Source organism: Lipotes vexillifer, unplaced genomic scaffold (assembly GCF_000442215.2).
Source record: "Lipotes vexillifer unplaced genomic scaffold, Lipotes_vexillifer_v1.1 scaffold966, whole genome shotgun sequence".
Classification (NCBI taxonomy): domain Eukaryota; kingdom Metazoa; phylum Chordata; class Mammalia; order Artiodactyla; family Lipotidae; genus Lipotes; species Lipotes vexillifer.
Genome location: NW_006795769.1, coordinates 377,242 through 391,356, shown reverse-complemented (window position 1 = coordinate 391,356; position 14,115 = coordinate 377,242). Strand labels below are relative to the sequence as shown.

General features: G+C 52.4%; 1 protein-coding gene across 1 annotated transcript in view; it reads right to left on the bottom strand.

The window, feature by feature from the left end:
- Positions 1–4,393: 4,393 nt before the first annotated feature.
- Positions 4,394–14,115, bottom strand: part of SLBP (stem-loop histone mRNA binding protein) — an 11,635-nt gene continuing 1,913 nt past the window's right edge. Inside the window, exons 3-8 of the mRNA XM_007467880.1 lie at positions 12,571–12,675; positions 9,128–9,187; positions 8,695–8,832; positions 7,982–8,131; positions 6,889–6,970; positions 4,394–4,510 (exon numbers count right to left, since the gene is read on the bottom strand). Of these exons, the coding sequence (XP_007467942.1) occupies positions 4,394–4,510; positions 6,889–6,970; positions 7,982–8,131; positions 8,695–8,832; positions 9,128–9,187; positions 12,571–12,675 (652 nt within the window). The remainder of the gene's footprint in view (positions 4,511–6,888; positions 6,971–7,981; positions 8,132–8,694; positions 8,833–9,127; positions 9,188–12,570; positions 12,676–14,115) is intronic.

Sequence of the window (14,115 nt, the reverse complement as noted above, 5' to 3'; positions counted from 1 at the left end):
ATCAGCTGGCCGGCCCTCGCCTTCCCACAGCGGCGCCGCTCCGAGCGCATGAGCGGCGGGGCCTATGTCGTGGGGGCGGTACCTCGGTCGGCGGGTGGGCGGGGACTTACGGCGGAAGGGGCGTGCCTGGTGGGGCGGGGTTTCAGCCGAGGGGGCAGGGCCTGCGCAGGCCGGGGCTTGTTTCCGCGGCGGGCGGACGAACGGCGCGTGCGCCATGCTGGCCCCGACCCTGGGGTCAGGGCTACACCCACGCACCTACCTGCGCGCCTGCGGGCGGTGAGCGTGAGCCAGTGTCCAGGAAGGCGAAGGCGGGCGGCGACGGCGACCTGAGACAGCGGGAGGGTCTGCGCCGACAGCACGCTCGGCGCAGGGGCGAGTGGCCTGCCCGGCGCGAAGGGCTCGGCCCCGCCGGTGGCCCGGCCGTTCGGGGTCCTCACTCCCCACACCGTACGGCCCGGAGCCCTGGTTCGGCCTCGCCCCCCCTCCGCCCCCCGCCCCGCGTCCTGCCTGTGACCCGCTGTGTGACCTTGAGCAGGTCTCTTGCCTTCTCACGTCTCCCGGCGACTCCGCCCTGTGCGACCGGCAGGGCGGCAGGGGCTCAGAGGCCGTGGTTAGCGCTCCTGGCAGGAGAGAAGGGTGGGCCTTCGTCCGAGCACAGTGGTGGCTGAGACCGGACCTCTGGGGTGTCTCCAGGAGGTGAGGCTGGCGGTCAGGGGACCGGCCCTTGGAAGGGGCCCTGCCTCGCCCTCCAGCCTTCCATCCTGGGGGCCAGCAGGGGTCCTGACCCAGGCCCACAGGCCCACTGGCCCACTGGCCCCCGCATCAGACCCGCCCTGCCGCCCCAGCTCAGGGGGCAGCTCTGAGGCCGGGCGTCTGCACGGCCTACACCCTGGTCGTCTGCGTGGGCTTGTTTCAGACGAGATGGTTCATTAAAAGGGTAAGGGCAGGCAAACGCTCCTCACCCGTGGGAGGGGTCACTGGGGCTGGGAGAGGCCTTAGGGACCCTGTGGTCCACAGTTCCCCCACTTGAGTCTCCAGGCCCTGAGCTTTGTGCAGGTGGTGAGAAGGGGTCAGATGGGAAAGAGCCACCTGCCACCTGTGTGCTCACTCTTGGCCTGGGGGCAGGGGCATTGAAGAGGGGGCTCCATGCTGACCAGGCCCTGCAGTGGGCCCTGAGGCCAGACAAATGCATGACAGGGATGGGGTGGTGGCTCTTTTAGGTGGAAAAGGGAGAGGCATTGGGAAGAAACCCGAAGGAGGTAAGAATGTAAGCCTCCTGGACATTCCTGGGGTTGGGTGTTGGGGGAGACATCAGGAATGTGGCCCCTGAGCGCCAGGCCAGGGCCTCCATGCAGTTTCTGGGCCTGGTGAGCCCTGTCCTATACAGGTTTTAGAGCCGAGCCAAGCCACCTGTCACCGGGACTGGCGGGGAAGAGTCCCCCTGCAGCCACCTGGAAGAACTGGAGTCCCGGCATAGCTGGTGCAGGGAGCAGGGCCAGCGATAGACGGGGGCGGGGGGCACGGCGATGTGGGCGCCCAGGCCGCTTCCATGGGCATCCACACCGCCATCCTTTAATCCCCTCCAAGAGTCAAGCGGTGCTGGCCAGGTTCCCCAAGGACAAGTGGCTCTGTGATCCAGGACGGAGCAGGACATAGACACCTGGGGGCACCTGTGTGGGGGAGGGGAGCTGGGTCTTCTGCTGTAGCCCGTCTGGACCCGTGATGACCACCTCAATTCACCAAGGTCACTTTTGTGTTTGTCAGAAGCCTTTGGACTGATTAAGTTGTATCCCCCTGCCCCTCAGCCCTTATTTGGATATTTACTGAAGGTTTCCAGTGGATCAAGAGAGGTAGTCTGTGCCCCATTAATGTCTCTCACTGGATTTAATGATTTCACATAAAACTGAAAAGCATCTCAGAACCCTCCTGCAACCGGGGACAAAGTTGTGGGGATGGAGTTACAGACCAGAGGTCCTTGCCAGCTCTTGCTGGCTCCCATGCTCCGGGCTCCTGCCGCTGTGGCTGTCCCGTCAGGAGGGCTTGGCCCACACTAGTGCCCTTTGTCAGGCCCTGCATGGATTAGCCCGAGGGAGGGAAGGTGCTAGAACCGAACTTTTCGGATCGGGAGGCTGAGGCGCAGAGCAAAGGGACTCGTCCCACCCCGGTGCTCATCCTCCCTCTGCCGGAGCCTTGTTAGGAGTGAGGACGAGCCCCGCCAGCCCGTGACCCCGCCCAGAGCAGCCAGGAGCAGCAGAAGGGGCACACCGGCCTCGGCTTCACTGCAGACCCGTCTCCCCTGGCATCCTCTGGGTTTGATCTTTGCTCTGAAGCCGTTTCTTCACGTTCACCTTGTTTGCCACCCAGGAAGGTGGACATAACTGAGACCACAAACGGCTCCCCCCACCCCCGCAATTAAACAGCCCTTCCCTCTGTGTTCTCGCCTCTCAGAACGAGCCGTGGGAAGTCAGAGGCAGTTCCAAGGGTCTGCCTAGAAACCCTACCGGCCCATCCAGGCCATAGGTCAGTGTTTGCCACCACCCTGTGCGCAACAGGGCTGCCAGTGGTCACTACACAGCAGGGGTCCACTTTGCTTCGGTTCCCAGTGTTCTCACCCGTCCTGGGCAGCCTCCTCCAGGCCCCGAGGCGCCCCCTGCCCCCCCTCACAGCTCTTGTCTTTCTCAAACAGGCTCCAGCCCACGCCTGCTGCCAAGCCTCTCCCATGTCTGAGCACCGCTGGGGTTCCGTACACCATATTCCTACCCCAGGGCCTTTGCACTTGCTGCCCTCTGGGGTGAATGCCCCCACCCTGCCCCGGCAGCACACCTCTGCTCACACACCACCTAACAGGGCATCTCCCAGCCGCCCCCTGCCCTGCTTCACTGCCCTCCTACCCTGTAACCTGACACCATATTTACTATCTTCTGTCCCCAAGAGCGTGAGTGCAGACTTTGGGGCACCCTGTCTCCTGTGTGTCTCAACATCCACAAGGCTGCCTGACACACTACGAGCTCAACACATGTGTGAAGCCAACAGGAAGGGCTTCTGGCCTTTCAAAGCACCTTGAACAAAGTGACCGATGCCCACCCCTTGCTTACAGGGAGCTCAGCATCACTTCCAAGGGGATGTCCACAGGGCACGAGCTGCCAGGGGCTACGCACGCCGCTGTGGGTGGGGCAGCCCCTCAGGCGGGCAGTCGGCTCTGGCGTGGACTGCCCGGCCCTGATCTATCTTGGGACACAGGGAAAGGCCCTGTCACCCCAGCTGCCAACCAAGCAGCAAGCCGAGGCCCCTGGCTTCCTACTAAGTCTGTGGGCACACACTCCCTTTAACCAGGAAAGCCTGGGTCCAGGGAAAGCATACACCGGGCCCACCGCTGACACCAGGTCTGGACCCGGCTCCAGCCCGACCAAGACCCCAGGCCAGAGCTGCAAACCTATCAAAATGTAGGGCTCCTCGCCGGGCGGGGCCACAAGCCCGGGTACGATGCTCCCACCACTGCATGCCACCTTCCCTGGGCACAAGCCAAGGGCAGGAATCACCACAGCAGGCAGCCTATCTGGCAAGGTAGTAAGTCAGTTAAAGAAGGTCCTTTTTATTTTTATAATGTCATTCCATACAAAAGCAATAGAAACATAACAGTCTTAACAAGAAGTTTACAATTGAATATTTGAACAGAAAATCTGTACACATTATCATTTACAGCAATTGTACACGGTAAATTAACTGACTATAAAAAAATGTTCTTTCTAAACCCTTCTGCTGTCTTAACTGTTGGAGTAGTATAGGTAGAAGGGCTCCTGAGTGCTATTTACAAGTACCAAATTAAGACCGTATAACTTACATAAACCCCGTTAACCTACCAGCTCAATTTAGTATCTGACTATTCAGTGCTCTGTACGAGGAAAAAAACCCATCTTGACATACTGAGAAACGGCCCAAACCCTAACCCTTTCCATAAAGATATTAAAGGTATCTGATTATGAGAACACTCGGCCAGATACCAGTAAAGAAAGCCCCATGAACATATGCTTAAACCCAAACCAGCCCTCTGACAAGTAGCAATTAACGCCTAAAAAACTTGTGGAAAACCAGTTATGGTACACTTGTCAGGTTAACTTCAAGGATGCGGAGATTAAGCAATTAAGATTGTTGTAAGATTGCCTCGAGTTCAATTTTCCTCGGATTTAGTTCCATTTACAATTTAAAACATGCAAAATACATTCCCTATACACAAAATTAACGTTTCTTAAGAAAATAAGGCAAGAACATCAATTCACCAAGAGACTGTACACTGTGAACAGAAACCCCCAGTTACAAAGGCAGGACGCATGCTTGGTGGGCCACCCCACCTGGGGAGGTAGCGCTGCTCCCAGGGGCCTCCAGGTGGCGCCGGTTAGCTCATGGCTGAGAAGTCTTTCAAGGGTTCAGTTAAACAGGCTTCCAAGTCAAACTCATCCCCCGCATGGCAGTCCACGTGCCTAACTTTCGTAGGGGTGCCACAGTACATGTCCTAGAAAACAGAAGCACGGTCACAGCCGGTCCCTCGGGCACACTGGACTTGCTGCTGGAGGTGCTGAGCAGGGCCGCTCCCCCCAGGAACACAGGACACGCCTGTGAGAGCATCCAGCAGATACTGACCGCCAAGCTTCCCTTCAGCCGGATCTGTCAAACTCCCCCCCCCCACCCCCGCCCCATTAGTGACCAAGTGACCTTTAAGGCCCCTGAGCCACAGCCGCTCACACCTAACAGGAGCCACTGTGTGGACGGGATGCGCCACCGTGGCTTGTGAAGCAGAATCACGTCACACCGCTGAGCACTTGGCGCTGGCGCTGGGCTGAGGACCGCCCCACCTCACCCCCAAAACGGGCCAAAGGGTTCAACCTGAATCTAATCCTCAAGGAGCCAGTACAACAACTCCCAACTGAGGAACATCCTGCTTCATAAAAACGGGCCCGAACCCTTCCAAAGAGGTCAACGTTCTGGGTGAAAAGCAGGAAGACTATTCTAAACTAAAGGAAATTTAAGAGACATGGCAATTAAATGTGTAATCCTTGATTAAATTCTGGGCCGAAAAAGAGAAAAAAAGACCTGTGACAAGGACATTATTGGGACAACCGGGAAACCTGAGCGCGGCCTGGTTACGAGGTAGCCGTGTTTTACCACGGCTGCGTTTCGTGAGCGCAGCAGTGATGCTGTGGTAGTGGCCAGTGCCCGGCGGCGAACGTGCTGCCCCCCGGTGCCTCGGGCTCCACTTCGCCTCCCAGCCTTCTCTCCTGTCCCCCGAACGTCCCGCCGGCTCCCACCTCTCCTCGGTGCCCCAGGACCCCCCACCAGGACCGCTGCCTCTGATCTTCAGGGCCTGGCCCCCGACCCACCCATGCAGTCACCACCCCCTAACTTCTGTGACCACGAGCGGCACATTCAGAATCGGCTTCTTGAGCTGGGACAACCGTCACTCTTAATCCACACCAAGGATACCACCCGCTGAGATCGTCATGGGTTTTAGTCCTGCCTGTGTATAAATATCCATAAAACTGGGATCATCCTATGGTTAAGTATCCTGTTTTTATTTATCTTGACGATTTTCCACGTTATTAGTCTTCAAAAACAACCTGTAGTAGCTGTATTCCTTATGAATGTAATTTTGCCATTCCTCTCTTTTGGACATTAGTGTTACTTTTTTTTTTTTTTTTTGGCCATGCAGCTTGCAGGATCTTAGTTCCCCGATCAGGGATTGAACCCAAGCCCGCTGCAGTGGAAGCACTGAGTCCTGACCACTGGACCTCCAGGGGAGTCCCTGTGTTACTTCTAACACCTCGAATAGTCAAAGAGTACGTGGGACGCAGATGGTACCCAAGACTGGCAGGGCACGTGCCAGGCTTATGAGGGTGACGCAGATGGAAGGCAGGCAGGAAAAGGCAACTGCGCACTTTCATTTTATATGCTCCTGACCTGTTCAGATACAGTACAGGTTGATCTTCTATAAAGCATGAGTTTTTCAAACAAATATTTATGAGTTCTAGTTTTTAACCTATTTTTTTACTTAATGCGCAGAACATTTCCACATGTAAATATTGGGGCCGTCTCCTTTAAAATAACAAAGGGATCCTTTTACCGTAAACTGCTGCTGTGTATTTGGCTTGTATACATGCAGAGAAGTCTGGAAGAATGTGCACCCAACCACTAACTAGAGAATTAGAGATGAGGCAATTCTGTACATCGCTTTTCATCTTTGGAGGTTTTTTTCTTCCGAAAACATGTAATTTTTTAAAATTGGCAAATGTGGGGAAAACCCTAGGCCCAAAGCATTCCTCCACTTATAACAACTAGCAGATGATTCCTATACTAGCAATTCACCAGAACAAACTAGACAGCCTAAAATTAAAAATAGTGACAAAGCCTGTGAACCAGAGAAGAAAAGGCCTTTTACTTTTTTTTTTGCGGTACGCGGGCCTCTCACTGCTGTGGCGTCTCCTGTTGCAGAGCACAGGCTCCGGACGCGCAGGCTCAGCGGCCATGGCTCACAGACCCAGCCGCTCCTCGGCCTGTGGGATCTTCCCGGACCGGGGCATGAACCCGTGTCCCCTGCATCGGCAGGCGGACTCTCAACCACTGCGCCACCAGGGAAGCCCAAGGCCTTTTACTTTTAAATGAAAATGGTAGTACTGATTAGTTGGATCGAACCCAAAATCTAAAATAAGGCCACTACCTACGAACTGCATCAAATCTGACATTTCAATAAAGTCAGAGAAAGGGGTAAGGAGCCCCTTTTTCATAAGCATCAGAATCAAATTTCAGCTTAAACTTCAGTTTTCAGAGGGGCATATGTTGTCAACAATTAACCTATAACACTCACGCGGAGAGATAAAACCAAGGAAAGGTACTTACGAAGTTATCCTGAGAGCTCGTCCGGGACTCAGAGCTGCTCTCCGCAGATTCCGTCTCCATCTCCCCGAGGTCTACAGGACGTCTGTGCGGTCAGAACAAGCACATCAGTCACCACGGAACAGAGCCAGGAGAAGGCAAACGCCACCACGGCCACGCTGCCCGTGAGTGCTGACACGCATCTCCTCTGCTCCCTGAGGGACCCACCAGCTTTCAGCGTCTCCCCGTGTGCCAGACGGACCCTCTGCCCGATCACCTCGCAGAGGTAAAGCAGGCCCTGCAGGCGAACAGGTCCACCTGGCTCAGAGCGCACAGCCACCTGCCCACTCTTGCCCATGGCCCACTATCTGTACACACCCACAGGCATCCTTCTAAGTAGGAGCGTCAATAAGAGAGCCCAGTTTTGCGGGGAGACAGACACCGTGACAAGCCATACTACACATCATCACTCATCTGTCCAATTTCCTACCCAGAGACAGAATGGGACAATAGTGACACCGGGAAAAAAAAATCAGTGTGTGTCTGTGAGGCCAAACTTCTTTCTAATAAATTTCCCCAGCACAAAGCAGAAACTCCAACACTTGAATGAATAAATGTGTCTCTGAGGGCGGGAGAGGCTCAGGTCGAGGGAGCTGAGAAGAGAGGCCGCACAGTCTCTCCACCTCTGTGCTCAACCAGCATCCCGACCACGTGGCAGAAACTCAGGCCTGAGACCTTTCCAACTAGACACAGTTTACAAAAGACAAAAGCCTTCCTTAGATTATAAAAAAGACCTTTCACATTTATAGCTCAATATAAATTACTCACATGCTTTTTAAAATGTTATCTTAAAAACAAAGAAACCCCACATATCTCTCGGTTTCCTAAGATGAGTCTGTCCGAGCTACACAGTTAAAGCCAGCCCAGGAAGCACACCCCTCCCTCCAGCCTCTCCCGGAGCCCGCCTGGCCGGCTTTACACACTCGTGCAGAGAAAGCACACACATGAAGCTGTGGCCACAGGCGGACGTCATGCACGATAACCTGCCACGCAGTGACAGAGCCACTGCGGTCACTGCCTGAACCGCAGACACGGGGGGCGAGAATGCAACACATACATTTCTTGCAAATCACACCCTTCTTCCGCTGGAGGATCCCAGAAATGCAGAGCCACCTTCCAGAGCTTGATCTGCTGGTCCCACGATCGTCGACTATACTTCTTGAATTTGTTGGGCGTTTTGGGATGAATGCCAGGCTGTCGAAGGTGCCTACCGGGAGAGAGGGATTATCCTGGCACACACCATCCACATTTGCAGGTGAGCTTAAAGGCACTACCTCTCTGCCTCTGCTTTCCTTCATAATCCATGCCCCAGAATAGGACATCTGCACTTCAATCCTGCCAAGCAGCTGGAACATTCTCTAAAGCTCCCTTTGTATCCTTGTGTGCGTGGGGGGAGGGGAGATGCTGCTTACACAAAACGGGGCAATACTCATATCCTTCTCTAATGAAATCTTTACAATCTGTAACTTGAACTGTACTTTTTCCCATCATGTGTTGTAACAATCTTACATTTACAAGACAGCTATGAGTCCTGAGAAACAAAATGTCATCTAACATTCTAAATTATGAAGACGTTATTTATCTTCACGTCCTTGGTTTCTCAGCCACCAACCCATTCTTCTTTATTTACGTAAGTGCCTGAAAGTCATTAATAATTAATAATACACTTCTTAGCAGAACTAGACCCAGAATCAGATTTAGCACCAAAGCAACTCTTCAGACGGCAATGCCACATGACTTGGCCAGGACATGCTGGCGAAACAAGACTACCTTGGGACCTCTTTAATATAGCGATCGTAGGCGATGGTGTTCTTCCCATAGTTGATCTGCTTCTGTCTCCTCATCAGGACACTCTCATCAGTCTCTAAGTCAGCTGGCAATGCTGACATAGACTCCTTCGAATCCGAACTGAAGAAAATGAAATGAACGGAACAAGCCTCACAATTAAGATCACTACGTAAGAAAACATTTGAACACAATAAAGGAGTATTTGCCCTCTGGATTCCAAACCATATTAACCCCACAACAATCCAGAATATTTGAATATATGGGAATTTAGTACACGATAGATACATGTTTCTAATCAGTGAAGAACAGAAAAACAGTAAATGCTACTGAGACACTTAGCATCTCATGTTCAGTTTTTTCATTAATAAACTACAGGTCTATTAAATTAGAAAAGAAATAATTACACAGCATTTACCTTCCTGATGATGATTTTCTCTCTCTTCCAAAGTCATTTATGAGGAGTTTCCTTTTATATCTGAGAGCAAAGTAAATGTTGCTGTTTTTAAAAAGGTACAGAAATGAACACAAAGCTTTTAGAGCTAAGAGAGCCACAGGGAACAAAGCCTCCCTGAGAGTGCGGTCTGGTAAGTGGATTAAGTAACAGTAGGTGGCTTCTTTTATTTTCAACCTCCCTCAATCACCTTTGGGGCGAAGATAAAGGTTACGTGCCAAGATCATACAAGGTGCTTAAAACAACCAGGTTCTAAGAAAAAAAACTACTGCCCCCAGTTAAGTAGTGACACCCAAACGACACAGAAATTTACATCCCTCTAACCCTTAAGCCTTTAGAAAAAACTAAACATGAGTTGAGATACTAAGCTTTTATTTCTAATACCACGATTACTTATTAATGAGACGTGTGCCCGTTGGGACTGCTCACCTTCTTGGAAAGACGGCACGCCTCCCCCCTCCCCCTCCCTTGTGGATCTCACCGGGCACTTGCCGTCTAGCGCAGCGACCGTCTGTCACAGCGACCGTCTAGCACAGCAACCGTCTGTCACAGCGGCCGTCTAGCACAGCGACCGTCTGTCACAGCGACCGTCTAGCGCAGCGACCGTCTGTCACAGCGACCGTCTAGCGCAGCGACCGTCTAGCACAGCAACCGTCTAGCACAGCGACCGTCTGTCACAGCGGCCGTCTAGCGCAGCAACCGTCTAGCGCAGCTACCGTCTGTCACAGCGACCGTCTAGCACAGCTACCGTCTGTCACAGCGGCCGTCTAGCGCAGCGACCGTCTGTCACAGCGGCCGTCTAGCACAGCGACCGTCTAGCGCAGCGACCGTCTAGCACAGCGACCGTCTGTCACACTGGCCGTCTAGCGCAGCGACCGTCTGTCACAGCAGCCATCTAGCGCAGCGACCGTCTGTCACAGCGACCGTCTAGCGCAGCGACCGTCTGTCACACTGGCCGTCTAGCACAGCGACCGTCTGTCACAGCGACCGTCTAGCGCAGCGACCGTCTGTCACACTGGCCGTCTAGCACAGCGACCGTCTGTCACAGCGACCGTCTAGCGCAGCGACCGTCTGTCACACTGGCCGTCTAGCACAGCGACCGTCTGTCACAGCGACCGTCTAGCGCAGCGACCGTCTGTCACACTGGCCGTCTAGCACAGCGACCGTCTGTCACAGCGACCGTCTAGCGCAGCGACCGTCTGTCACACTGGCCGTCTAGCACAGCGACCGTCTGTCACAGCGACCGTCTAGCGCAGCGACCGTCTGTCACACTGGCTGTCTAGCGCAGCGACCGTCTGTCACACTGGCCGTCTAGCGCAGCGACCGTCTGTCACACTGGCCGTCTAGCACAGCGACCGTCTGTCGCAGCGACCGTCTAGCGCAGCGACCGTCTGTCACAGAGACCGTCTGTCACAGCGGCCGTCTAGCGCAGCGACCGTCTGTCACAGAGACCATCTGTCACAGCGGCCGTCTAGCGCAGCGACCGCCTAGCGCAGCGACCGTCTGTCACAGCGGCCGTCTAGCACACAATGACCGACACCCAGCTCTGCAGAAGTACCTCACCAAAGCAGCACAGCGCCATCTAACGGGGAAACCGTGAACCACTTCTAGCTAGAAGCTCACGCCAGTGTCTAAAAGACGTCACGTATCGCGGTGCCTCCTTCCAAATCTAGAATTCTCAACCTTCCCCAAGTTTGCTGGGGCATCCCAGTGAAGCCTGGATACCAGGAGATAATGAACCACCCCCGAGAACTGCGAAACTAGTCCCTGAAATCATTTTCTGTAGGATTTTATTCTTTCTGGAACCCCAGTTGAAGAGACTGGCTTCAGGTATAACTAAAACCCATTTTCAAAGTTTCAGACCGCTGGTGTGTAGTGTGTGCTAGCCTCCTTGGCATACACTGAGCTGAATTCTTACCTCCCCCGTTCCTGGTGGGAAGTAAGACAGACCACCATCATCAAAAGCTCACATCATTTGGGTCTTATCAAAAGCAGCAGCTTTCCATCAGAAAGGGTGTGATCCACAGAGTGGCCCAAAACAGTGCTCTGGACAAGATCAGGCCTGCTTTGCAAGGTAGGACAATTTTTAGAACGGAACAAAGAGGGGTCCACCAACAGGAAAGTCAAGACAAACAGGGGTCTCCCTACAGCACATAAGAGCTGCAGACAGTCCCCAGCAAGAGGTGACACTGGGGGGTCCAGATACACAAGGACATGATGAGAATTGTTATAACCCTTGTGAGCAGAACACAAAAACTGTATAGACCCAGTCAAACAGCCTACCGTTACAGCTGGGAAAAATCAAGATCTATATAAACACGAGAACTCATTCAAAACACTGAAGCCCACGGCTGTCAGCTCTAGTTCACCCTTCTACCCAGGCATCCTACTCACCCACACACATGCATTCTAATGTCTGAAAGGAATTAAGTGGTCACAACCAACACCCACGTGTGTCCGAGCCTTTCCAAAGAAGGCAGCTCTGGGCTTCCCTGGTGGCACAGTGGTTGAGAGTCCGCCTGCCGACGCAGGGGACACGGGTTCATGCCCCGGTCCGGGAGGATCCCACATACCGCGAAGCGGCTGGGCCCGTGAGCCATGGCCGCTGAGCCTGCGCGTCCGGAGCCTGTGCTCCGCAACGGAAGAGGCCACAGCAGTGAAAGGCCCACGTATCACACACACAAAAAAGAAACAACAAAGAAGGCAGCTCTAAATACCATCGACCACTGCAGAGGGGGAGGAAGCAGTCTGGCCCTGCTTCCCTGCTTACAATAAGGACATATTTTCTCATCAGAATTAAGAATAGACTCTTGGTTCAATATATTTCAATTAATTTCGAGCCACAACATTTTAACTCAACGTTCATTCCCTGGGTTGGATGGCATCTATCAAAGGGAAGAAAGGCCCCAAAATACCAGGGAGAACGTAATCCAGGGGGGTGAGCAGTGGTGAAGGACGCATCATCTGAACTGTAATGAGCTGAGGAAGAGGAAGTGGCTCGGAGTTGAACTTGAATACACAGCTCTGGGTACGACTGCAAGAGGTTCACAGACCCCAAGTCGTGGACCCGTCCCCGTGCGCACTCTGGCATTTCTGAGCTGTTAGCAGCGCCACCTCCCACTTCTGTCACCCTGGAAGGACAGCCCCAAGACACCGGTTCTCCAATTTCAGTGAGCAGACTCATCTGAAAGGCTCAAGCCAGGGCTGGGCCCTACCCAGTTTCCCATCCAGCAGGCCTGGGGTGGGGCCCGAAAACCTGCATTTCCAACAAGTTCCCAGGAGCTGCTGACGTGGCTGGTCTGGGGCCCACCAGACTTTTAAAAACCACCACTCTAAGATATGCCTCAAATTTAACATATAACTTAAAACACCAGAGAGAACATTTCAAACTGGTGTGAAATGCGTACCTCGCGATTTCGTTGTTAACTCTCGTCCTCATTTCATCTTCTTCCACTGCACCTGCCCAGTCTGAGCATCTAGAACGCGGCTTAGGGCCTTCGGGGGTGGTAAAGCTGCAATGAGATGAAAGCACACATTTGAACCATGACACAACTTTCAGTTTCCTTTCAAACTGCATCAGAAAACGTTCTGAGGTTGTTTGGAGGGCGCTAAGAAAACGGGCTCCAGAGAAATCTCTGCTCCATAACTTACGAGCTCAGGCAACTCGTCTGAAGCCTCCTGGGCTCTGTTTGTTAAACTTCTGTGTGCCAGTACAGGGGAAAGGCAGACAGAGTCAACAGTTATCATCGGCACCAAGAAGTGTACCTACCTAGTACAACTTCTTTTATTCCCAAAAAGAGGGTTTTTTTTTTAGGATTTTAAAAAAGATTTCAGCTAATACATTTTTAGAGCTAAGCACAGTGACCAGCACCTGATAAACGTGGCTACTATTTACTTCTAGATGCGCACAATTAATGGTTCAGGATATATCACATCATAATTAAAATGGGGAGGGGATAAAAATGTGCTTCCGAGTTCTTACTGCATTAGGACTTAGTCTACAGGTAAAGGTGCCCCCTAGAGTTGGGTTAAATTTAATCTAGAAGCTCATCTCTATCTAGAGCTCAAGGAAATCTTTAGTCAGGTTCAGGCAATTTGAACTTGATGCCAAGAACGCTGGCAGTTAGAACTGTTGCTGCATCTGCTAGTTAGAGATTAGATGTAAACTTACATTTTTACTTTTCCTCCTCGACCTTCTACTGGCCATCACCGGTATATCAAAAGTGGAAACTAACCTCTACTGCATCAATAAGCGACTTTATACATTCTAGCTGGAAACCCAATGGTGTGCTCTGAAAATGCAACAGCAATAACAAAAAAGTAATCCCTTTACGCAATTATCATTTCTCTCCTTACAATTACTCCACCCATAGAAACTCAAATTGGATCCGCAGAAATAAATTTCCACAGTCTCAGTATGATTGGCAAGGTCTGAAATCAAGTTAATGAACAAATTAAAATGACTCAATGACTGTATGGTAGATACAGAAGAGAACCAAATGGAGGCCTGTCTAGGGTTAGATGTCAACATCCTCACTAGTGTATCAAGAGGTCCAGGTCTGGGTTTCCCGGCCGTGACAGATTGCTGAATTTCTAGAAGGTGCTTACAAACGACCTTTCACTCCATCTCATGTTTTGGTAGCTTGATAAAAACTACCTTGTGTGGAACTAAAATTAATTTCTTAGATTAGGCAAATTATATTCACCAACTCACCCTATCTTAGGACAAGAGTACTTCTGGGAAAAGTGCTCAAGGAGAAAACAAAGCCTATTTTACACAATGAGCTAACGTCCCTCCAAAGGAACCAGTTCTTGCACCCGTGGAGATGTAAGTGGCTCCACTCACCACACACCCCCGTGTACTCCCCGCTGCCACCGCTGGGGGTTGTGGGAATAAAAGCACATGCACAGAACGAATAACAGGGGCTATGTGCCTAGGACAGGGGCATTCC